Source organism: Typopeltis vanoorti, chromosome 11, assembly GCF_054136105.1.
Source record: "Typopeltis vanoorti isolate ZY-2024b chromosome 11, IOZ_Tvanoo_1.0, whole genome shotgun sequence".
Classification (NCBI taxonomy): domain Eukaryota; kingdom Metazoa; phylum Arthropoda; class Arachnida; order Uropygi; family Thelyphonidae; genus Typopeltis; species Typopeltis vanoorti.
Genome location: NC_143559.1, coordinates 75,383,676 through 75,409,792, shown reverse-complemented (window position 1 = coordinate 75,409,792; position 26,117 = coordinate 75,383,676). Strand labels below are relative to the sequence as shown.

The 26,117-nt window shown below is 35.7% G+C and overlaps 2 protein-coding genes across 2 annotated transcripts in view; one reads left to right on the top strand and one right to left on the bottom strand.

The window, feature by feature from the left end:
* LOC150101753 (uncharacterized) overlaps window positions 1-12,622 on the bottom strand; it is a 170,510-nt gene extending 157,888 nt beyond the window's left edge. The window contains exon 1 of the mRNA XM_090401032.1: window positions 12,034-12,622. The gene's annotated coding sequence lies outside the window, so the exon portion shown is untranslated. The remainder of the gene's footprint in view (window positions 1-12,033) is intronic.
* Window positions 1-25,019, top strand: part of LOC150101752 (zinc finger MYM-type protein 1-like) — a 73,381-nt gene extending 48,362 nt beyond the window's left edge. The window contains exon 2 of the mRNA XM_090399905.1: window positions 24,906-25,019. Coding sequence (XP_090256031.1) covers window positions 24,906-25,019 — 114 coding nt within the window. The remainder of the gene's footprint in view (window positions 1-24,905) is intronic.
* The last annotated feature ends 1,098 nt before the right edge of the window (window positions 25,020-26,117 follow it).

Below are 26,117 nucleotides of genomic sequence, written 5' to 3'. Positions count from 1 at the left end.
ACATACAAAATGACGCTTTACTTCAAAAACTTCAACGCTGTCTGATGAGGAGCAAGCAATTAAACATCGTGAATAATTTCACGGAATTGATGTCTTAAACCAATTCTAATCAAGCGATTTGCAACAACCCTCTTCTTTGTTTTAAATTCCTTACAAAGTCTTTCTTCTTAAGTACTATTTGCTTTCATGCTGGAACTTCCAGTTCCAAACTTTTCTCATTTACATCGTAGTAACCGCTTTCCTTCAAGGAAATCAAAAGGCAAGACGCTAAAGGGCTACAAGAATAGCACATTAAGGTCCATTAGAATTAGAAATTGGCTCTACTTAGTAATTACAGAGGAGACAATGAACTGCAACGGAGATTTGGGAAGTGGTGCAAGTTTGAGAGGAAAACAAACGACAATGACTTGAAATGATTAACTCTTGGAAAGAGAGAAGGGAACAGAAACACTTAAATACGCTAGACAGAAAGAGAGGAATGTTAAGATAGCAAGAAATGAGACTCCTGTAGGTGATGAGAAAGTCCAGTGAAGATAAAATTAAATCTACAACAAACTTACGATGAGTTACAACATAATCAGGAAAGAGAAAGTGAGAGGTCTTCGATGACAACGAATCCTACTGGACAGAACACATTCCAACCACCAGACAAACCTTTAATGTGGATAATTCCAACCAACCAATCCAACAAAGACAATGGGTGTTGTTGGAATAACGACCGAAGTAACCAAGGCATATCAGTTTATTTATGTGTGTGTTCTTAAGACGGTTTGTCTTTTTTGTGCAATTAAAAACTTGAGTTTTGGGAAAGGAGGTAATGCTGCCATTTTCAAATTAAAAATGCCGCATAAAAGATTCCTCGTGTCCTAAATGTGATTGGAACCTTAGTCGAAATTTCCAAATTTGTATACTTATTGAGATGCATAGCCAGCAGTTATTGTTCGTAACTCGTTGTACAACTGAATGAAACTTTTGTTGCAGATTAAACAACTGGCTCAATGCGGCCACTAGTTTATCAAGTCAGTAACAGAAGAACGAACTAAGCGTGCAATAATAAAATCAAAAGGAAGAATATAAAAGAAACGAGGCTTCATAATAACGCCACACTACAGCAAAGTGTGTGCATGAATTCAGTAGTAAAAACATACGATTGATGTTCCCATGACAACAAGAGGATAATAAAAACTGTGCAGCTGCAAGATAGCCATATGCATGCGTCCTAAACTTTTAAGTTTGTATCAACATTTATTCTTAAGTCTTTAATGCTACCGTGCATTCTTGAAGTATTCAACTTGTAATACTCGAAGCAATCGTTCTTGAAATAAGATTTAAAAAAAAAAAAAAATCACCCGCAGTATTTTTATACTATTGGAGAATATTCCAGAGAAGAAAACTACTTGGTGACGGCTGTCCGGATACTTCTCAAGAACCCATTTCATGCTCTAGAAAATGTAAAGGTCAAAAAGAATCACCTAAATACCCAAAGAACGAATTTATCAAGGAAACTATAGCAACCATTGGAGGTAATCGGGAGGGCTATTAAAAATAGGAAACTGGCTTGTCACGGAAGAAAAATAAAGCCGTGCACGGAAGGAGCTGATTAGTCAGTTGACATTTTAAAGCTGTGATGTTCACTGTCTTTGTAACAAATGCTCGAAGACCAACCATGTTGATTTTAACTGCATCAATCTGAGGTATTTCGACTAAGAGTTGAGCAACAACTTCGCCGGCTGGATGTACCTTCGGTTGACAATAGGGCATTTCTTGTTCACGACAATGAAGCAAGTGTCTAGTTCCGTTCGGGAGGGGGGGGGGACTGGGGAGAGAATTGGCCTACAAACCACACTTTGAGATAACGATTTGGGGTTCACTCGGGACGATTCTTGTGACCGATATACCTCCGCTGTTATCAACAGAGCGTTACTAATACAGCGACATACAATTGCCAGTACGTGTCGGTGCGGGTTTTCCACCATTGTTCAACCGACGTCGCACCTACCGCTAGTCTAATGAGACCACCAGGACCAGGATGCGAGTGGTGGGTTATCGGTGTTATTAGAGAATGAAGGGGTTGCTAGCAGAGTCGCGTACTGACCTTGACAGAATCAAAACAATCACGGCTGAGTAGTTGTAGATTTTTGTTGTTGTTGTTGCTGTTGTTTGAACATCACGTGAGGTATAATTTTGCTAACGTGAACATGCGAAAGATTTTGCAATCATAAATTACGACTGCCATCCCGTCAACAACATCAGTTATTATGGTGGAGCACAGGGCTCGCGTAAACATTTACAGTCGCCAATGAACACATGGCTGCTGAGCCCTTAACCATTTTAAGGTCTTACGATCATTATTCTATTAAACAGGTAGTACTGAGCACCTAAACATAAAGCCGAATTCGGTAATAACACCTATCTGCTCTTGTCAAGACAGCCTCAAATTATACCTCCAAATGAGGAATATTTATTCCTCATATATATTTTATTTTGGCAAATAAAAAATGTTTTGTAGTAATTTTTAAATAGCATATTATAGCAAACTCGTTATTTTTTTAAAAAAAATATTAAATACATGGAAAGACGAGTGATTTACAAAATTCATATCCTAATGTAAGTTACTTCCGTTGATTTGTTATATAAAAATTGCATTATATAATACATATTTAATACTATAAAGCCGATATCAAAATCGTGAACCAACGTTAAATCCCTCATAATGCAAATATTTCTACGTATAAATAAATGACAATGGAAACATTAATAAAGTATTTTTTACTTCAGACGTATGTGTCACGTCTTTTCCATCACAATAGCTTCTGCTTTTAGAGGCTCTGTTTTCCAATCCAACTTATACTCAGGCCATCTATTTTTGACTGATTAGTAAAAATGGAACGAAATCACTAGTTTAAAAGCAAAATAAATAAAATAAAGTCACTGGTGGAGCACGTCGGTATTCAGGATGATTTGCTGATCATGCGACCCGTTTTGGAATCCTTAACACTCGGAACCCAATTCGCCAAACACGCTTTCATGTCATAATACAATGTTTTTCTACTGTTCTGTCTACGCTTTGCTGTTGGCAGTAGATCAAAAGTTTAACATTGTTACCACTAACAGCGCTGCTTGCAGTAAAAAAATTAATTACTATTTATTGGCAGTAAGGTTAGTCTGCTTTTGTTGGTGCGTTAGCTAATATATTCAAGTGTTATTCAAATTCACATGTAAATAACTTAATTCTAAATTTTTACGCTGTAAGTTGTAGAGGAACGGATTTGGATTTCGGGATTAAATACGCTAATAAAACACAGGATTTTTTAAGGAAACAAAAATCCCTGAAAGTTATGCACTCGCTTAATGATAGAATAAGGATCATTTTTTTTGCGTTTTTTTTTAAAATAAAAGTTGACTCGTGCTACAAAGATCAGGATTATAAGCGTGTCCCAGTTATTTTATTATGCATTATAGTTCTTAATGACCCACGAGATGGATGTACGCGGCAGTAGGCTACATCTTAACATTTCCTTCTAATTAAAGGAATGAACTATGAGTACATGACTGCAGCTTTAAAAATAGAACACGCTTCTGCCAGGGATAAGGATATGGGAAAAAATTCTTGTAGGATGAGGAGTGTCGAGGAAATTTGATGGCCTCGTTCGTTCGGTTAAAATGCGTAATAAACTAATCAGGAAGTAATCTTGCCTTCTAGGCCTTATTTCGGATAGCATCAAGACGCTTTTTTTTTTTTTTTTTTTTGCTGGAGGATACGAACTACAACGTGGGGGGAAAAGTCATCTAGAAGTCTTCCACTAGTTCTAAAAAAATAACTTTAGGCAATAATTCGACTAGAATTAGATTCAAAACTCTAATCTGATTTATATCACCCTTCTATCTTTGACTCATCATTTATTATTTTTTTATTTTTATTTTATTTTTTTTTTTTGAGAGAGAGAATGAAGCAAGCTTCTCGCCACACATCATCCCAACATTTTAACGGTGCCTTTAGTACTCATCACACCGTAATACACTTTTAACGAAGCGCCACCTATCGGCGGATGGCAGGAACTATTTCCACTGTCTGAAGTGGGTTTAGGAACTTGTCAGAATAATCGCGAATAAATAGTAAAACCTATAGATGATGAGGTTGAACACTTGATTACTCAGCTGAGAGAGAAACCATTAACCCAAATATGTTTCAAAGGCAATTACTCACTAATGAGTGCCAGGATTACTCAATGAGTCGTGTAAACTCCTCTTTCTTAAATTAGTGTGCCAACTAGCAGGTCCGATGCGTCTACATGAAAATATTCTTTTTTTGTCTGTTTGTTTGGTAATGCACCAAAGAGATTTGCATAATATTTCCTGATATGTGCATGAACTCGTACCACGGCTGGGTGGACATGGCCTGGTTATAGGAGACGTGAAACGCACTGTCGCAGCGTTCTGAAGTTTAATCGGCAAATTTGGGAGATTAAAGGAATTAACGTAATCTGTCTTGGATCTCTTTAAAGGCTGATGTTCTTAAGAAAGAAAATATTTCTGAGAAGGTCATGGTTTGATCCTACTTAGATTTTAGCATCATCTGTGGGGGTCAACTACGGTTGACCCCCACAGATGTCTATGCTGAACTTTAAAAAAAAGCGTTTCCGGGGTTATGTTCATTTGTAAAGTTTAATTTTCATTTGATTTTATTATTCTAAAATGCATTTTAATATATTTTGGCATTTTAAAAATATTTTTCAGAAATTATTCCCATCGAAAATGAGTTAATATTACTTTTTTTTACCTATTTGATGCGTATTTGTTTCGACATTTTGCATTATGAGTTTATATAATGAGTTCAATAGCTAATAAATATGCATTGCTAATACATAATATGCAAATATATCTATTGTTTTTTTTTAAAACCCTCTTAGCATTTAACAGTTAAGTCATTCGACTCTCAAAGCCGGATGTGAATGTAACCCGAGTACAAAGAAGGTTACAGATCTTTAGTCGACTTTTTTTTTTCCTTTTTTTTTTTTTTTAAATCAGCATTGTTTTTCAACGCATTAGTAAATTGCGCAGTATATTAATACGCACTCAACACAACCATATTTGCCTTAGTATAAAAAGAAACGCAAATAATGTGCGTCTACAATGTTTCATTTTCAAGTTTTGAAATTTTTTCATTCACTATCACATTGCAACGTGTAATATTTTCATTGTTTGTCTTTAGACGTCATGTAAATTAAATTTCCTATTGACTCCCTCCTTCTTAGGTCTAGGTTTACTGCTTTGAGGTTTATACCCAAATGATAGCATAAGATATGATCTACCGACAATGACTGCATTCTATTCTCTTACGACACTGGGGGGAGGGGGGGGTCGTGTTTTGCAGCCTATTTGGAGCACCACTGATCAGAAGGATACGAACAGACAGTGACGCACCTCTAACAGCTGGTTTATTTTGTATTTTCCCTAATTATATTAACAGGGGATTTATGTAAACGCTTCGCCTGCAGGATTAAATCTCACTCTAACATGGATATTTTTTAAAAACATTTCCCAAAGCTCAAAAATAGGAAATTTACAACGATTACTTAAAACGAAACAAGACTAGATGGCGGTGTATGATTTTCATTGTCATTGTCTGGTGCGAAGCTACCACTTTTGGTTGCCAGAAATGGACAAATATTTTGCAACTTCAGAATAAGGTACAAACGAAAGCAATGGATATATTTGCATATAAGGTTTCTTTAACTTATTAGGCAGCCGTTCACATTTTGCGATAAAAATGAAAATGCATTATTATTTCCGTGTTGATTCCTAGCGATGCCATTTTAATAAAACAGCAATATAATATTTTCTTCTCTTATGGCAAAGGACTTGCAACAGTAGAATAGGTGCATTTGAATCCTGGTTTTCAATCGAAGCACTGAAAAGAACCTCATTCCGTCTAAGATATAATTTCTCTGGTTAACGTATTGTTCAGCGTGATGAGCAAAATGTTAGAAAAGACATTTGTGATATTTTTTTATGTCATTTTTAATGACAAAGATGGATAGCAACTGCAGTTTTAGCAGACGGGAAAAACAGAAAAGAGGAAGAAACAGATGTAATTTTCAGTGAAAACAAGGGTTGTTCACCTGAATGGTACGAATGAGGAAATGAAATTCCAAGGAAATGGAAAATTCGTTCTCCAGTGGAAACTGGTCATTCACGCCACTCTTACGGAATGTCTCCATTTCACGACAGTTTAAGAAAAAATAAAAAGGCAGTTATTGTTTTGCCAAAGAAACCAATTTAGAAACTTAAAAATAAAAAAAAAAAGTTTGGTATGGAACAGAAGAAACAATAGAAAAGGCCGATGAACCCTGAAAAACTGCAAAAGAACGTAATAAATTATGTTTAAGACAATTTATAATGAATAACTAATTTTTATTAAAAAAGTAAAACTGCTCACTGATTAAAATACTTTGGATATTGTGTATGAAAAAATAATAAAATAAAATAAAAATGTTAACTTGACTGAAGATATTTTTATTTTTATATCCAAATACTGCCAGCTTAGCAGACGATAACGAGCAAAACTGTTATCGTCTGCTAAGGCTTTCTTTAAAGAATGAAAAAATAAAATAAATCGATCGTCTGCTCAATGATTTCCTTTGGGATAAAGCGAGTTCGAATTTGTAGCTTCTCTCCTTTATTTGTACTGTAATAGTGAGTTGTTTAGATATTGATAGCTCGCACGCCTCTTAACAAGGGTGCACAACGCTGTAGGTTAAAAGGTTAAACTGATTAATTCCCTTCTCTAATCTGAACGTGCACATGACAACATAGGACAAATGTAATGAAATGATGATGTTTGCACATAGTCATGACGTCATAACCGTATAGCGCGAGATACTGATCGGGCAATCAAACGACGGTAAATCGCAGTTAATTATCGGAAAACTGTCGCATAGATTGAAATGGTCAAGCAAACTGGGATTAAACTGCAATGAAATTTTGGGCGGAAGTTCCTGACACACGGTTAGAAGGAGGTAAACGAGGATATGGAAATACAAAAACCAACTTTCTTTAAGTAATAAGGAGAGACTCTGGTGGGGAGGGGGGGGGGCGAAGCCAGGAAATTTCCGTACTCCTCCTCGCCCTACCATGCTTAGACTTTCAAACGAAGGGACACTAGCATCGACGATGCAACTTATGCACGTGCGGTGACCTTGGGGGGGGGGGGGTACTCTTCGGTGCTGCCACCAGCGTCCGCTTTCTGCGAGCCATTACAAAGAATGATGTCATGTCGGATTATCGATGGAGATTGCCACGACCACTCACGCATACTGAGAACTCCGACAGTTCGGAAAAGATTCGTCTTTGGCCGTTCGTGGCTTGGAGGATAAAAAGATGCTGACGGACTTTAGCTGTAAAATGCCCCCCGGGATTTTCCGACTTGTCAGTTCCAATTCAGGAGAAAAACAGCAGATTGGCATTAACTTGGATGTGCACGTTTATCTTCAAATTTAAGGGCTTTGTGCTAACCTTACGTAGCCCTTTTTTGGCACACATTTTCCCCCATTACAAATAATAATTACCCGATATTTCAAACTTACAATCGTAACGTAACATAAAAAAATATTCTTTAATATATATTAATATTTATTGCTCAATGATTAATAATTAAATGTTGTTTTTATCAATTATTAAATTTTAATACTTTATATATTTATTAAGTATATTTCATGTATTATGTGCCTTTTAACACATTGGGCAAGTTGCCTAAGCCTAAATATGGCGTTATCTTCCATTTCTTTTCATTTTATTTAACCCGTCGACTTTAATTACTTCTTATATGTATCTTACATGTGCCACAATATAATAAAAATTTTGAAAACGTTGTTAGTCATTTGATTATATTTTAAAAATATTTTCATTGTTTGCATTTTCTTTCGTCGTCTGACTGCAATACTGTGTGCAGAAAGTCTAATTATGATGCCAACAATCGACCACAACAGAGTACAAATAAAGTCAGTAATGTTATTACTGTTCGAAATCTCAACTGCACGTGAAATAAAATCAGTAAAATAAAACAGTGGCAATATTGATAGTTCTAATATTCAAATTACCTCTTGCTATTAATATCGGGTGACTATGAAATTGTTTTGTAGAGACAGGCCGAACCCCTGTTTAATATTCAAAAATTAAAAACAAGAAAACACTTATTATTAAACATTTAAATTGGTTTTAAAAAAATTACTAACTTCAATAGAATTAAGAAGTTGTTACTTTATATGCAACTTCTTGGAGGAAAATACGCACGGCTTTATGACTTTTTAATTTCAAACCGTAAATAATGAAAAGCCATAAAAATGCAGATTTTCTTCCGATGATTAAGATGCAAAATTAAATGTTCTTTAAAGGTTTAAAATATCTCCAAATGATCAAGTATTCATGAGAACACTGAGCACTATCTTCCGGAAGAAGTATATTCTCAAGTTCCGATTCTTCGCGCACCTGTACACCTACTGCAAGGTGAAGTTTTCTTTCTATAAGCCAGCCAGGGTGTCGAGTGGCCCCACACACACTTTGCCCTTCTCGCAACCCCATTCTACCAGTCAAACAAGTTGCAAAATGCGGGGGTGGGCGAGACCCTGGAGTTTTAAATGTCTCCAAGGCGTTCGTACGCTAGTGTAATCGAGCGCGAGGAACTCCCCGAAAAAATACGGAAAGTCAAATTCGGAATAGTTTTTGTTATTTAAAAATGGCACGAAAAGGTTTTGATTATTTTTATTTATATTTAATTATGTAATTTAGTTTAATCCTTTATCCAAATGTAAGCAAAGTTTGCGCCTGAAAATATCTTCAGGACTGGGGTAAGGTAGTGCAACAGCAAGCAACTCCGAGCAAAGGTGGACCAAGTTCTCACCATTCCTTGTCTCAGTATCTCCCATAATGCAAATTATGGCAGATACTGATTATTGATACAAAAATAATTATGTAATTATTAAATGCAAATAACTTTTAAAAAGTGCATATTCAGTAACTGTACTAGAGTGACCTATTGGTTGACTTCGTTAATACATGCAGCGTAAGCTGCATGTATTAACGCGTTTTTCCTTTTTTTTTTTTTTTTTTTTCCCACGCCGTAATAACAGTGTGAATATACATTGACTACTTTTCCACTTGCTACCCGATAGACGACAGCATAGCCGTATGGTTGCTATGAAAACATGGAGGCCAACATCACATCCGTAGCTTAACAAACAAATCGGACACAACTTGGCGATTCCCAGAAGCAGTTCATTTATAGAACTCGCGTGACATTCGAACATTTTGAGTACGATCGCGAGGCGATGATTCATAAGTTGCTCAATGAACTTGAAAAATGTAATGTAATAACGAGGTCATGTTCAGTTCATTTAAAAAGGATCCGTAACAATTACACGGAGAAATTCGAATCGTTGCGTTGTATTTGTTAATACATTTGAGTCCGTTTCTAATGATAAAACTAAAGAGAAATAAAATGAATATCAAAAAAAAAAAAAAAAGAAGAGAAAAAAAGGTGACGCTACTATCCACCCTCTGAGTACTCTAAAAAGTAAATAACGCGTGTGGAATTTCCAGAAAGAGGGCAGCCAACATGAGAGAGAGAGAAAGATTGTGTAACCTAAGGCCGCTACCTAGAAACACGAAAAAATCTTCCCGACTCAAGTCAGTGGGAAAAAAGAAAAGGAGATTGAAGCCTTATCGGTTTATCTTTGTTCATTGTGAAGTAAATCGAAAAAGAGAGAATGAGTGACCCCATTCTCTCTCTCTCTCTCCCTCTTCCGAGGCTGTGAATGAAGTAAACACGTGTCCGTAACTTGGTAGAAAAGCCGATAAATGGTTCCAAGTCCACTTCCGTAGTTTTTGACTACAAACAAGGGCATCACTTTCCGCTCTTATTGCGACAACATAAGTGGTCAGTCACCTAGGTTACCGACACTGCTGTTCTCTAAGAACAAACTAGCGAGCATAAACAGATCGTCTTTTCTAAAGGTTCTTTGTGACACCGAGGGTGACGTCAGTCATCGGCTCAGTTTCCAGAAGTATTCCTTTGACTCACACTTTCCCACACACGAAATCACGAAGGTCAGATTCGGCGTCTTAAAAAAAAAAAAAAAAAAAGCTCGAGATATATTTTCCTCTTCTGTCTCTCTCTCTCTCTCTCTCTCTCTTTCTTTAAGAAGAGAGAAATTCGTTTTCAAATCAACCATTAGTATTCTTAAATTTTTATTTTCCCCCCTTCTTTACAGGAAAGTCCAAGATAGGCAATGATGGTCTCAAATTCGTCTTTCCCTCTCCTTAAGGACGCTTTTTTCCCCCACCTCATTCATTGTCTCTGATTCCTCTCCAAGAAAAAAACACTTCGAAAAATAAATCCAAGTTCGATACAATGAACAATTTGACCACGATCTTAGTTCGATCTACCTGGCTGATCTTTGACCTCGATCACAAATACAGATTATAGCGTGATGCTAAACTGGTCCTTGCCTTTTCCTTGTAGTGGATGTGCTATAAATAAACAAGTACCACCTTGAGTGTCTGGTTTAGTCACGTGCTGGTGTTTGCTTATAGTGGTAGATGCACACGAAAAACTAGGATGCTGATAATCGCTGTTTAGAAAATGTATAGTTTGATAGAAAGTTTGTTTACCTTAATTAATGCCATCCACTGGGTTTTCAAGGAGGCAAGCGTCTTCAAAAACGAGGAAGCCCTGGTTGCAGGGCTTCCTGATTGTTGAAGACGTTTGCCTCCTTGAAAATCCAGTGGATGGCATTTCACGAAGCCGTGGATGTATTTTACATATTATTACATTTAGTTTTCCTCTTTAAAAATTTCTCTATAGAGAATAAAAAAGGCTTTCCCTCCAGTGCGGGATTCCCCCCCCCCCACCAAGCATTAAATTAAATAAATAAATAAGATATTGCTGCTGAACAGAATGTGATTTACCAGTTTCCCGATTGCTCCCCTCCTATAATGATTTAAGTTAATTATGATGACACAGAAGTCCCAGAAAACGTAGAAGAATTAACGAACCCCCTCTCCCTCTTCCCAGTTAAGTCTGCTAAGAAGATTATATCGACTTCGATGCACATTAGACGCAACTCAACTAAAAAACACGTTGCCACTAGACGCAGTATTATTACAGACGTGTTTGTTGACAGTCACAACAAAAATAAATCGAGATCTAAGCCTTTAATGCAACGTTGATCAAGGTATAACATGTTATACTTTTTATTGTCGATAACAAATGCAGACTATATTCTTCGTCATAGATGAGGAGTCTTTAAAACAAAAAGACTTCTGCAAAACCCCTACAATCGTTTTTTTTTTTTTTTTTTTAACTCTGCCGAAGGCTTTGGCAAGGGAGCATGCTTTGATGCAAGATGAAATATGTGCGTAATATACCATCCGATTTTAGTAAAAAAATGGTACACATACACCACGTGCCGTGAATATGTCACATAATAAATCACTCGTACAATCTCCTGCTATTTAAGTGACAGACGTCCTATTATTTTATAGCAGGCAAAATATAATAATTACAGACGACATCAACGAACAAAACTAATGAAACATCAGCAGACGATGCAGTAAAAACAAACAATTCATTTCAAAAACAGCCAATCAGTATTAAGCAGAATATATTTTATTTGAATACACAGTCGTATTTTTAAGTACTGAGTAAACAATTCGTTCAGAGTTTGTTTGCAAAGCTGTGTCATGCAGTTCATTATAAGAAATATTAATTTTTTGCACAATAAAAAAAAGACAATGCATAACTTTCGAGATCGCTAAAAGGTGCTACAATTTTAAATTTGTTTAAGCATTAAATAAATAAAATGTAGCATTTTTTTTTTAAAGAATGAAATAATTTCCTGTGGAACAAATGCTTCCATGATATTTATTCAATAAAAAGGGTGAACATTAAAAATATTCAGTTTTATAATTCTTGTATTAACATATAAGAGCAAACATGCCAAAATCTAAATAATGCGATACTGTCATCCATCTTACCTTTTCTTTCCCAAATCATATAAACACCAAAAGGTCCTCCCACATAAAACACACGACAAACAGCCGATAATCCTTTCCTAGCGTTGGCTATCAGTCACTGCAGATTTCTTAAACCATATCCAAGCGAGTGTACGAATGCTGTTTAGGCTTAGCAAACGTCATACGGCACCACTTACAACGGCACGCATCCCTCAGCACGAGAGACGTATCAAAGGTAAGCGGCGTGCCGCGCGTTATCGTAGGAAGAATGGGGGAAGGAGAAACTCTCCTACCGACCAACCAGGTAGCAGAACGCGAGCTCGTGGCCTCAGGCTGCCGTCTTGAACGGGCCAGGTCGGGACAGGCTCACGTTTGCTTACTCGTTCACCCATAAAGTGGGGCAACGGTTGAAGGTGGGGGGGGGGGAGGGGAGACGAGAAAGGGAGAAGGTAGTTACGATTGACAGTCTGATTCTGAGATGCTAAATGACTGACAGTTATCAGTCAGCAGTACGGAAGTAGCGAGACGCCACTACCCAAAGAACTCTGTTACAGACGAGCATATTATAGATGTCACTGCTGAAACACTTCGCTGGCCACCCTTCCGTCTATTGCCGACATATGGCGCGTTGTTGTACCACGTTTTTCTCTTTTTCCGTTATTCTAATCTAATAACAAGGTTGAGGACAATATAATAATTGCATTGTTTGAACAGCGCCATCTATCATCATAAAATTAAACTTCGGGCTATGTTTTAATTGCGAATGCCCGATTTAAACAATACGCCAAGGAGATTGGTTTTAATTGCATGCCGCTACAAACGACCAACCGAATTACACGGAATTGTTGTCCTAAATTCTTTGCCATCACCCGGAAGCGAATCACAACGATTTTGTTTTTGCGCTGCGATTTTTTTTTTTTTTTTTTTTTTTAGTTTGTCAAAATATTTCATGAATGCGCATGTGGGAAGAACTCGAGATAGATTTAAGAAATGTAATAACAATTCAAATAGTTGTTGATATTTAGGCAATGAACAATTATCAGGATGTCCGTCCTTAGAACCAATTTCACTTTCAACTTTTTTTTTTTTTAATGATCGTCTTGGTGTGACGAAGGTTATAAAATTACGTGAATGTTTAGACAATCGGTTGGCTGATCAATTTTATTGTTAACTGATATAAAGTGTCTGCGTAGTGGATTTTTTTTTTTTTGTTTTTGTAATAAAAATATTCCCCAATCAAAATACTCGGAAAGATATCAACTAATGACAAATAATTAATTCCTTTCCCAAAAAACCCCACTGCTCATCTAAGTGATTCTATAACCATTAAGGATCACAAGCATGGAGACTTCCTATTTTCTTTCTTTGATTATTTTGGGTTGGTTGACTGATTTATAAAAAAAAAAAATGTAATTATTCTTTTTTTTACCTAAACGAAGTAAGAAAAGATGAGTCTTGGGCCAATCGCTATTTTTTCTTCATCCGAACTCACACACCAGTACACTGTCTTTCCTTCCCCTTCGTACCACCTGCCAATATATTTTTTTTTCCCCCACAATATGTACTTTGCTGTTCGAGATGGGATAATGCGAGACCTGCAAGTTAAATCATGCGGAACAAAGTGAGAGAGGGAGGGAGAGAGAACCACTTTCAGAAGAGAAGACCAAACAAGAAGAAAGAAAGAAGGGAAAAATCCCTGTCGAAGCTTTCTTTGATGGCAGTAAAGAATAGGATATGAAAGAAGCAGCATCGGTAAGACAGCCTTATCAAGTGTTGTTCGTGGAACGCATTTGGGTAGAAAAAAAAAAGAATCCGAACAAAAGCAGCCTAAGAAAGAAGATTTATTTCCCCCTTCTCTCTCTCTCTCTCTCTCTCTCTCTCTGTTTTCCTCTTCTCTATTTTAGGCCTAATCCAAAACATATAAAGCACATTCATCTCGTAGTTGCTTACCTTAAAAGCAACTACGAGTTAGAAATTTTCAACTGTTGTTGATTTTAGGCAGTGGATGTTTTAACCGAGAATTTTATTTGTCTCATATTAGCGGATTTTATGACGCTTTAGGTACAAAAATTGGTTGTGTGGACAAAAGTACTAGCGAATAAATAATAATAAAATAATGATAATAATATAATGACAAATAATCAATAAAGTGAATAATAAATACATTAAATATAATATTATACATAAAACCTCTACAAAAAATAAATAAATAATAAGTACTCGCATGTAGACAAATTCCGATATCTCATTTTAACTTCGTGACAAGTTATCTTTTGATTTGACTACGCAATCGCATCATCAGATTTTAATCCTACCTTCCACAATATATTGTGAAATCATTGAAAAAATATCTAGTTATATAAAGTCAAAAACTACCAAAGTCATGAGAGTACCTTCAAAACATAGAAGCCAGGAATTATATGTAATTGTTGAACACATACACGCAAGTACTGGAGCATGCGCATATTATGAACGAATTGATTGTTACTTTTTTTTTTTGCTATGAATTTTATATAAGGCCTTTCAAAATCAGCAACAATCTAATGATGAAACAAGAAAACATGCCGAACTTTCGTGAGTTAACCCCAATTCCTGTGGAGTTCTGAAACAGTTTCGCAGACACCTTCATTATCTTATTATACATGAAAACCGCTTTTTCTTACTGCTATTTCAAAACGTTAATAAATATGCATTCCAACGATATAAGCTGCTACTTAAGGGGAAAAAAAATACATATCAGAGCACCCACGTCTTTGGAAATCGTACCTGATATGCACACTTATAACAAAAATAAACACAGAAAGATATCATTTTTTTGCATAATCACTAAATGTTGTTCTTTTATTATGACCTTTTTCCTTGACCACTAGTATTAATACATTAAAGACTTAATTCGGTATGTTGGTCAAGTAAATAATTGTTTAATATCCGACATGTTTCGCTGACTAATATCTGTCAGCATTTTCAGAGATACACTGGTAAGCAATGGAAAGTAACAAAAACTAGGAAACTAACCGACAATTCTAAAAATTATATAAATTTATCACTGAACGTGAAACAGTGAATGATACACGTGTCGCAAGTACAACGTTTTATTTGTTGAGATATTTAATGTAATTTTCATGAAAGTTCATTTATTTTTGGTTAAATGATCTGATTAGAGTTTTCCATATATCTGGTAGGATTAGGCCTTGATTCTTATTTAAGTTACCTGTTGAACGGGCGACTGTAGCAGCTTCTTTGAATGGTAGTTCTCTTCTATGTAGGGCATATGACTCATATCCCATTCAATATTATGGTTGGTAGAGTCGAAGTGGGAAGAAAGGCCTGATATATCTTGTCTGTTATTCCTTACATAGCCTATGTGTTCTTTCTTCCTTGTTTCAAAACTTCTAGATGTCTGTCCGATGTAATTGATACCGCATGAACAGGCATGCTGTAAACTCCAGAGTATTTGTAGAAAGGATGGCTATCTTTCGGGGATCTTATAAACTTTTGAATGGTTTCCATAGGTTTGAAGGTTACTCTGATATTATATGGTTTTAGAAGAAGAGCTAATTTTTTTGGATATGGTGCTAACAAATGGAATTGTTCTAGAGCTGATGTATTGGGTTTCATCTCATTGTCTTTGTGGTATGTCATTAAAGAGAATCTTGTTGATGAGTCTTGTAGGGATAGTTCTTTTGATATTTTCATTAATTCTTCTTGTAAGTCGTCAGGGTCTGTGGTACACTGTATAGCTCTTTTTTTAAGCATATGGATATTGCTGAGTTTCTGGGATATGTGGTGAGACGAGTCGAAATGGAGATAACGTCCAGTGTTGGTAGGTTTTCTATATACCGACAAGTTGATGATATTGTCAGTTTGTTTCTTAATAAGGACGTCTAGGAATGGAAGTTTTATTATCTTTTTCTAGTTCCAATGTGAACTTGATAGTGTTGTGGAAGCAATTAATTTTATTTAGATAATCCATTAGTTCTTTTTTGTGATTTCAAATGATGAAGATGTCGTCAACATACCTAAACCATGTGGTTGGTTTAGGGGTAATTTGGGATAAAATTTGAGTTTCCAAATTTTCTAAGAATAAGTCGGCACAAGAAAGAGAGAGAGGGCTACCCATGGCTAATATCCAGTAAGTTGTTTGTAGTAGGTTTTTTGCCATGTAAAATAATTCGAAGTTAAACAATGCTTGAACAACGTGGTGATGTTGGGTGGGAACAAGTTTTCTAAGATGTCGATGACTTCTGAAACTGGAATATTTGTGAATAGAGATGTAACGTCCAGGCTGGCCATAATATTATCTTCAGAGACACGGGTGATTTTTAATTTCTCCAAGAAATGTTGTGAGTTCTTGACATAAGAATCCGTGTTGTGAATGTGTTGTTTTAACATTTCGACTAGATATTTTGATAGTTTGTAAGTAGGGGAATGGATACCATCTACTATTGGACGTATTGTATCACGCACAGTGATAAATTTATATAATTTTTAGAATTGTCGGTTAGTTTCCTAGTTTTTGTTACTTTCCATTGCTTACCACGTATCCCTGAAAATGCTGCGAGTATTGAAACATGTCGGATATTAAACAATTAATTACTTGACTAACATACCGAATTAAGTTGTTCTTTTATATTTACTTTTAGAAACTAGCAAAACTCACAGAAATGACATCGCCTGCAACTTAATCACATAATTTACTGTATAAGGAAAGCGCGAAGAAAAAGGGGTTTATTTACCTCACGATAATACGGCTTATCCTGTTAGAAACTGTGCTATTTCCATGGAGATTTGCATGATTAGGGATATTTCTATGTTGATCGTCACTAAGATATAATACTTTTGAAGTTTATTTTGAATGTAAAATCAAACTCATGTCATGACTAAATTACTGCATAAAAATACAAATAAATAAATAATATATTTTATTTTATTTTTGCCTTTAGTTTATGAGATCTCGTTAATGGTTAAATTAATATAAAGCTTCTATAGCGAACAACAATAGAGATTTCAATACTGTAATTTCATTCGTTAGTTTATTGAAAAGAGAAATTAGTTGCCAACGTTACACGTTGCCATGGTAACAATTATGTATAATATTCATTCTTGTCCTTGAGGCCAGTCATTATTATTATTATTTTAATAATGGATACAGTTAAAGAGCGTACGAGTGCTTCAAAAGAAAGATCCTTATAGATTGTTAAAACACCACCTTAAAAGGGAGGGGAGGGGTGTCTTTTATTCCCTGTGCGGACTCTTCAACTATCTGTCAACCGTCTCTGATAATCTTGTCAACACGTACGCGAGGAAATGTTTCCCATTCATACGAAGTTTCTCTTCGAGAGAGCCTTGGGGACCTCCATGAGCTTGACGTTGTTAAGAACCCTACCGTCACCTGAAGCAGTAGCAAGTGAGGAAAGCGTGACCAAACTCCCAACGAGAGCATTTACTGAGCTTCGTTGTTATGGCAACGGAATTCGAATGTATACGTTATGATTTTGTTCCTCCTCTTTTATCTGTTGTTTCTGGTCAAATAAGGACTTTCTTTAGGAGGGTTTCTTTTACGTTGGACTGAAAAAAAAAAAAGTAGAAAAGAATAACCAGCCCGATGTTACAGAGAGAGAGAGAGAGAGTAGAAGTTCGGTTGTTATGACAACTTGATGAAGACGCTGTTGTAGTACCGACTTGTAAATCTGAAAGAACTACTAACAATGTCTTGTCGCATGTTCGCAATGCGTCTACACCTCCGGATAGTATGAGGACAGGAGACGCAATTGGCCTCGAAAGATCCCTATAGATCGGATATATATAGACTTTTTTTTTTTTTTTTTTTTTGTAAGAGGATGGACATATCTAGGATTTTTAGAATACGAATATTTGACCGAAATGAATTTTCTGATGATCAATTCACACACATTTTTGACTATTTTAGAAATGATGCGTCGTCTCTTATTATGTCAGGCGTCACTCGGTTGGAGAAGAGGGGGCGCCGAGAAGAAGGCCTTGGTTATAATTCAGTTTTCATTACAGAAAATGAAAACAAGGTTATTATTACTATTATTATTATACGGACATCTCCATAAAGTCGGAAGACTCATCGAGGAAGACACACTGACCATTATTCACACAACACCTATCATACTTTGTCTTAAACACTATCAGGACACTCACAACTAATTATGGCAATCAATTCCGCCCATTCACCACCCTCCAAGCAAAAAAAAAAAATCTAGTTCGCACACCCTTAATTGCCACCCCCTTAAATGACTCTCAGGGGTGACCTATAGTTCTCTCTTCTTCATCATGTATTGAAAAAATTCTTTTGTGTCAATTTTATAGAATCCCTTTAGTAACTCATAAGTTTCTGTTGTCTCCCCTCTTTTCCACCTATCAACTGATCTTCCCAAGCAACAAAACTTGAACCTATTTTCATGAGGGGGGGGGGGACATTCCAGACCTCACCAGCTTATCGTTCGTATCTGGATCCTCTCCATCACCTGCTAATTCCCCAAGAAACCTTCAAATCTGTGCCCAATAGTCAACATACGGCCGAATCATGGCCTTATAAATTATAAAGATTGATAATAAACCTCCCTACTCAAATTTTTTCCAAACAAACGAATTGGTTTGAGAACCCATATTTACATATCTTTTATATATAATGCATGTTTGTTGCTATGCTTGTTCGTTATACAAATTCGCACCTTTGGAACCTCACGCTGCACGTAAATTTTTATGACCTCCCTATTTAACTATTGAAATATTAAAGACTGAGCTTGAATCAAAACTTTTAATATCCACTGGAATATCAACGATGACATTCTGGTGGTGGCCACATAAATCTATGCTTTATGTGGCGTGGCTTTGTTTGTCCTTTTTTTTTTTTTTTTTTTCAAGCGATAAACATAGCAAGCTTATAAATAAACTCCGTTTATTATTCTGGAAGAATCATAATTTATTTTCATTACATCGTAATTTAAAAAAAAAAAAAAAAAAAAAAAAAAAACAGTACGCCCGGTTTAAAATTCTAAAAACAAACACGCACAAACAGCTTGATAAAGAACCATCTAAAAATAGTATTTTGTAACAAATTCTGTTTGATGTCTTCTCGAATTAAATTAAATAAATGGCCGAAAAGAAAACTAATGGCCACAACGACCTGAGTAAACATGAAAGAGCATTAGCCCAACGTAATTCTCTTATCGCATTTACGGCAGAACTGTTTGATTCAGCACAGGGAAGACAATCCATTTATCTATGTGGTACATCTCTGAGCAACATTGTTTCTCTCGCTGTGTGGGGGGAGAGAGCTTTGCTTTCGCTAGACTGCACTCTTGTTACGGTAGAAGCGGGTTATTTCCTCTGAGTACTTAATATTTGAAAAACGAAATATTTATATCGAGGTTATTATGTTACTGCTGCTTATTTCAAAGCCATTTATATGTAAATAGATCCGTGCTTGGAAAGACAGTGCAGGGAAAAAAAAAAAAAACGCTACTGAATGTTGATAGCTTATTTGACTGAGGCAGAGGAGTACGATGCCTTTTGCAAACGTATTTTGAGTAATACGGGCGATTACTTTTAAAATGGCCTGCAGTTGGCGCAGAATGAAATAAGAAAAAATGCCGCACATCTGAACTTCGGTTATTTGATTTTTTATTATTTTTATTATTTTTTATTACTGTGTTTCGGGACATTTTTTATAAATAATACTTTTCTTAATTTTATTGACGATTTAGTATTTAAAAAAAATAATAGATGTACAGATAAAACACTATTAAGAAGCATCCTCTTGCAGATTCCAACGCATCCGCGAGAATTGTAATTCCAATTACGGTGACTTACGGTGAAGTACAAAATACTGCGTTTCTTAGTAATGTTTTTTGTTGTTATGTTCCATCGAGTCGTTTTCAACTTCTGGTGATTCTATGAACATACATTCTCCATTCAGATCTGTCTCTGGCCATATCTTTCAGAATTTCCAGGGGCATTCCAGTTGCTTCTTTAACTCCATCCACCCCATCTAATTCTTGGTTCTTCTTCTTCCCCTGCTTCCATCAACTTTAGAAAGCATCATCATCTTCTCCAGACTGTCATTTGCTCGCATAATATGTCCAAAGGATGACAATTTTTGCTTGATGATCATAGCTTCGAGGGAGCAATCAGGCTTTATTCTGTCTATCACAGATTTATTAGTTCGCTTTACAGTCCATGGTATTCTTAGTAAGCGTCTCCAAGCCCATAATTCAAATGCCTCTATCTTCCTTCTTTCACTCTTTCTCAGGGTCCATCTTTCACATCCATACAGTACCACCATAGAGAATACCATTGCTTTCATGATTCTGATTTTTGTTGAGAGGTTAATATCTTTATCTTTAAAGATCTTGCTTAAATTTGTCATTGCTTTCTTTCCGAGTAATAATCTTCTTCTAACGTCTTCGGTACAATAACCATCTTTATCAATTTCGGATCCTAGGAGCACAAAATTGTTAACTACTTCCATTTTCTTCCCATCTACTTCCAACTCATTAAGTTCGCATGTTGCCATAACTTTTGTAATAATAATAAGTTCCTTCAAATCTTTTTTTTTTTTTTTTTTACATTTTGTAGCAAGGTGGTATCATCTGCATACCTCAAATTATTAATATTTCTTCCACCAATTTTAATTCCAACTGAAGATTCCTCCAGCCCTGCCATTCTTAAAATGTATTCGCTGTACAAATTAAACAGGTACGGAGATAAAATACATCCTTGTCGCATCCATTTACCTATTGTGAAATACTCAGTTTTTCCAAGATCTGTTCGGACAGTAGCTTCTTGTTCTAATAAAGATTCCTCAGAAGGATAATGAAATGCTCTGGGACTCCCATTGTTCTTAACACATTCCACAGTTTCACATGATCTACAGAGTCAAAAGCCTTGCTATAGTCAAGAAAACCAAAGGTAGACATTCTTGTGATAGTCCTGTGCTCTTTCTATTATCCATCTCACATTGGCGATTTGATCTCTTGTTTCTCTGCCTTTTCGAAATCCTGCCTGTTCGTCTGGCATTTCTCTCTTCATGAATGGTTCCAGTTTTTTCTGAATGATCTTAAGTAATACTTTACTTGCATCAGAAATCAGTGCTATAGTTCTGTAATTTTCGCATTCTCTTGCCTCGCCTTTCTTCAATAAAGGTATATAAGCTGATTTTTTCCTTTCCCTAGGACCCAGGCGATGCAGTTGTGATATCCAAATTCGCTGACAGAAAGCTGTTAAAATTTTAACTGCCTCTTCTCCCATGGCTATGAGCAGCTCAATAGGTATTCCCTTAGTAATCTACGAATACCGAAATCTATAGCCATCCTTCGGAGACAGAGTCAAAGAAAGTTTGATGTGGAATTAGAAGAGGGTTGTTTCTCATCTTCATCTGAAAAAAAAAAAAAAAAGACTTTTATTGATATTCACTTGATTTGCAAATGTGTGGAAAGATTTAAATCTTATCTGTCTTTTTTTCTTTCTTTTTTTATTGCAATAAATGTTTCCAAGTGTACAGATAATTTACAATAACTCTATATTTACAGTATTTATTTCACATGCATTCATACTTGAAGCCCAAACCCACTTCTGTTTTTACTCTGAATGTCGATTAGTACTACCCATTCATAACTTCCATTTGGTTTGTTATTATTTAACAGCAATTCGTTGTTTAGCTCAATAAAATTTCACAGCGATTCAACATCTGCTATTGATAGAACGCTATAAGACACTACATAAGGAAAGGTGTAATAAATGTGAATATATTGAACGATTGTTCACATGATTTAGTTAAATGCTATTGAATCATCATCATCATCATCATAGTCCTTTGAATAATTTAGGCCAAGCGCTTGGTCTGTTCAGGTTTCATTCCATCTTTTCCTTGGTCGTCCCTGGCTTCTGCGCCCTTCTTCTACCGGGTGGTATCGAAGAATCGAAGAATGTTTTCTGGGTACTTCTGAACTGTCCATTCTTTTAATATGTTCAATCCACTTCTTTCGGTATTCGTATTCTTTGTCCAACACTGAGTCTATTTTTAGTTCTTTACGTATTTCTGTGCTCCTTCTTTTGTCCCAGAGAGTATAGCCTACTGTCCTTCTCAGGAATTTCATTTCTCTAATTTTTATTTTTTTTATTCTTCTGCAGTTTTATGGTCCTTAATTTACTCACTTCTGTACAGTAGAGAGGGTCTTGCCAAAACTTTATAAACTCTTATGCTTGTATTGTCTTCAGGGAGGTTGAAATTTTGATATCCATGTCAGCTTCTTTTGTATATAACACAGCACATCCAAGCAGTTAATTTGCTCTAAAGTTTTATTTTCAATCATGATTTTACTTGAGTTGGTCCTTTAAAAGCCACGATTTTTGCTTTTTCTGTAGATATTTTCATTCAAATTTTTTTAACAATTATGTTTAAGGAGTATATTGATCTTTGCATTTCATCTTCGCTTCTTGTTATGATTATTTGGTCATCTGCAAACAAAAAAAAAAAATAAGTGTAGTTCCGCTATCCAGTTTAAATGCCGGTTTTATATTTTTCTGCCATTTCTTTACTATTTCATCTAGATAAATATTAAATAAGAGTGGTGACATTGGGCATCCGTGACGGACTCCTGTTTTTTATTGATTTCCATTTTGTAACTTTTTTGTTGATTCTTACAGAATAGATATCAATAAACAGAGGAATCGAAGTAAAATGAAGTAGAAATGAAGATTTTTTTTTTTAAACTTCCTTGGATGTAATCAACGAAAGCTTACGCCAACGAACATCTCCACGCACACTCCCACAACCCTACCATAAAGCCTACACAGAACATATTCCAAGGTAGGAAATGTATACTTCAAAAGCACTTTACTGCTCAGTTACTAAAAAAAAAAAAATGTTATTAATAAAAAAAGGACTTGGAAATCACTTTGAAGAAATAACCTTCAGACTGTCCTTACACCTACAAAAGTTATCAATTGCAACCCATCGCGTGCATCTCCTGTCATCTCCAGTTGTTTATTTTTTGAAAAATATCGTAGTTTATAAGAGCGGCATAATATACGTTAAAGGGATGGTGAGATAAAATTCTTGCCGATGTTCATTATTCTGAACAGGTTGGAAGAAAGGTAACATAGAAGGTAAAAAAAAATTACTGTAATAAGATTTATAAAAGCTGAAAAAGCGAGCTTATCAAAGTATGCTTATTTGCATAAAGCATGAACATGATTTTTTAACTTCGAATTCAATAACAGCTCTTCTTCTAACAATCAATTGTTGTGAAGCATGCGCTCATTACACTCTTAGCAGGCAATGGAAAATTTTCTAAACTTGGAACTTACTAGAGGATACGAAGGGTTTTGAAGTATAATAAATATTTCAGTGGTTCGCGTTTTTTTTCTTTTTCCCTCCTTTCCTCTAAATAAGTTACCTGATCACGAGTGCTTAAAAGCTGCATGTTGTTCTGTTACATTGATAAGATTTAAGTCATAGATTTTCTTTGTTTACTGTTTCAAATGCCGGGAACATTAACCTACTTGAATAAATACGAGTTCATCTCTATTTCCATTAACATTCTCCTCACTTACTGGAATTGTGTCTTTCAAATAAAAAAAATTTTAAAAAATATTGCTTCGGAATGCTATTTTTAACAAAAAGTTTCCTCTCTCTCTCTCTCTCTCTCTCTTTGGCAGTTCAGTCCTAGCCTATCCTAAGATTTACCACTCCAACTATTTCCGTCATATTTATTCTGTCTTTCGCATTCCTTCTTTCCTGTAGTTTTCATATATTCGCTCTTTCGCAGTTTTTTTTCTTTCTTTTCATGTTGCTCCCACCCACGATAGGTTATCTGCAAACCTAGATTATATTTTGTACAGTTGGTAGGGTAAGGATTTTTTCCTATTTTTATCAAGTTTATATATTTTTTGTGCTTTTTAAATTTATTTTTACATTATCCGAAAGCCTGCTCTACAGACCAAACATGAACTTTTTCAAGCCACTTCAGGCCTCCACAATAAGCGCGGAGGTGGTGACCTTCGCTGCTTCTTCCATTTGAATCCAAACCAAGCTACGATTTTATCCTGATTAAAATCGTGATTATTCACGAAGCCATTTACAGCCCACGAAATAAACTTAATAAGGCAGAACAATAGTTAAAAAAAATAGTAAGATAAATAAGTATATGCAGAGTAGGTAGAACCCCCTTTAGTTCCACTTAACTTTTTGAAAATCGGCGGGCACCCGGTCTCCACTCTCAGCCTTCACCGATAGCTGAACACACGGCTATACGATTTTCAAGTCACCGGGAAGAGAATGCAGCATAAAACTGGTGCTTGAGTTCTGGGATTAAAATCTGGAAATAAATCTCCTTAGGGAGGGGGAGGAGACACAACTATTTACCTGAGTCTGAAATCGACTAACTCGAGAAGCAGCTGAGAAAACAAGCCTAGAAAACTTGACATTAGCAAGTTCTCTTGGTTGTGAGTTTGTTGGAAACCAATGTTACAGACTGCAATGCAGCGTGAAAGCTTTTTAATTACTCGGATATCTTTGCAGTAATCTACGAGTACTTGGTATAACTACTGATTCCAATAATGTCATCAAAATGCGCTTTGATATTTTAATTCATGCATCATGAGGTGTTAAAGTATTCATTTATTTCAAAATTTTTTTTTCTTTCCCAATGAAAATACACCTTTTAATCAATGAAATCTAAAGGAACCAAGGATGATCGTTACACTTTTTTATATTGTCCATGATTATTTCGATTTTAAAGTGTGATAAAGGGGTTGACTTTGCTTGGCAAGCCAACTGCTAAGGAATTCGCCACTCATTTTATTATTATTATTATTATTATTATTATTATTTTATTTTATTTTATTTATTTTTATTTCAGCCATTAGCATATCGTCATGTAGATTTTCGTCTGCTTAGTGTTTTCTATTTTGGTATCGTTCTATTTATGCTTCATGATTATAGCACTCCGCGGACAGAAAATAGTACCCCCTAATATAATAATAATAATAATAATAAAGATAAGAAATTCGAGCCCATATAAATGAAAATTTTTGTGAAGACTTTTGTGAAGTTTAGGAAGCTAATACGTTTTCGAAAGGCAAGAAGCCTGCCATGAAACTGCTGTTAACTGTTTTTATTTTTTTATTTTTGATTTAATTTATTTTTCGGGGCTGAGGAATAACACAACTTAAGTGATTTTTATCGTTTAGCAATAGCGTTTTTTTTTTCCTTGTCAAAGAAATAAGCAACTTTGTATTATGAAAGCGTGATGAGGCGATTTGAAAGAGCAGATCCTCTTTTCCGCAAATCCATTAACTGAAGCATTTGCGGAAGCCAGAAAGTACTCGTGGATGAAGTTTATTGGTCAGCAAAGTTGATATCCACCCCATCATTTCAAACGCAACATAACAAACGAGCAGTAACCCCCCCCCCCCTCCTCCTCTTGTAAACGTGCACTTAAATTTCAGTCGTTGCATAAAAGACTTCAGTCAAGTTTTGTGAAGTGTGAGTGGGAACGAACGACAATACTTTTCATTTAGCACCGAGAAGAGGATTTTCCTGCGGCGAGCACCCCCTTGAGAGATGAACTGTGCAGTCGGTTCAGCACCTACACACGCTCTTTGGCAGTGATGGTCAGTGCCGTAACGAGGGCGTCCGCCACGGGCGCAAACTAGGTTTGGGGGCGCAAAACGTAAAAAATAAAAATAAATAAATAGATATAAAAGTCCGCTATTTTATATTGTATTTTAAAATTTCGGCAATACGCCGCTATTGACACACAAATTCTGCAACTCATTTTGATGGAGTTAATAGGAAGCATTTAACATATTGCATTTAGTAAAATTTAACTTGTTATATTTAAATTTTTCAAAATTTTTGTCATTTTTGGGTTGGGAGGGGGCGCAAGTTAGACACTTGCCACAGGCGCTTCATACCCTCGTTGCTGTACTGGTGATGGTGGATCTACGACACACGAGTAGCACGGAATGTGAGATTTGTCGCCAATCCACTGAAATAACTATAATTTAAATGCAACTCAGGTACTGTTAAACCTTCCATTTAAGCAACTTTCTGGCAAATACAATTATTT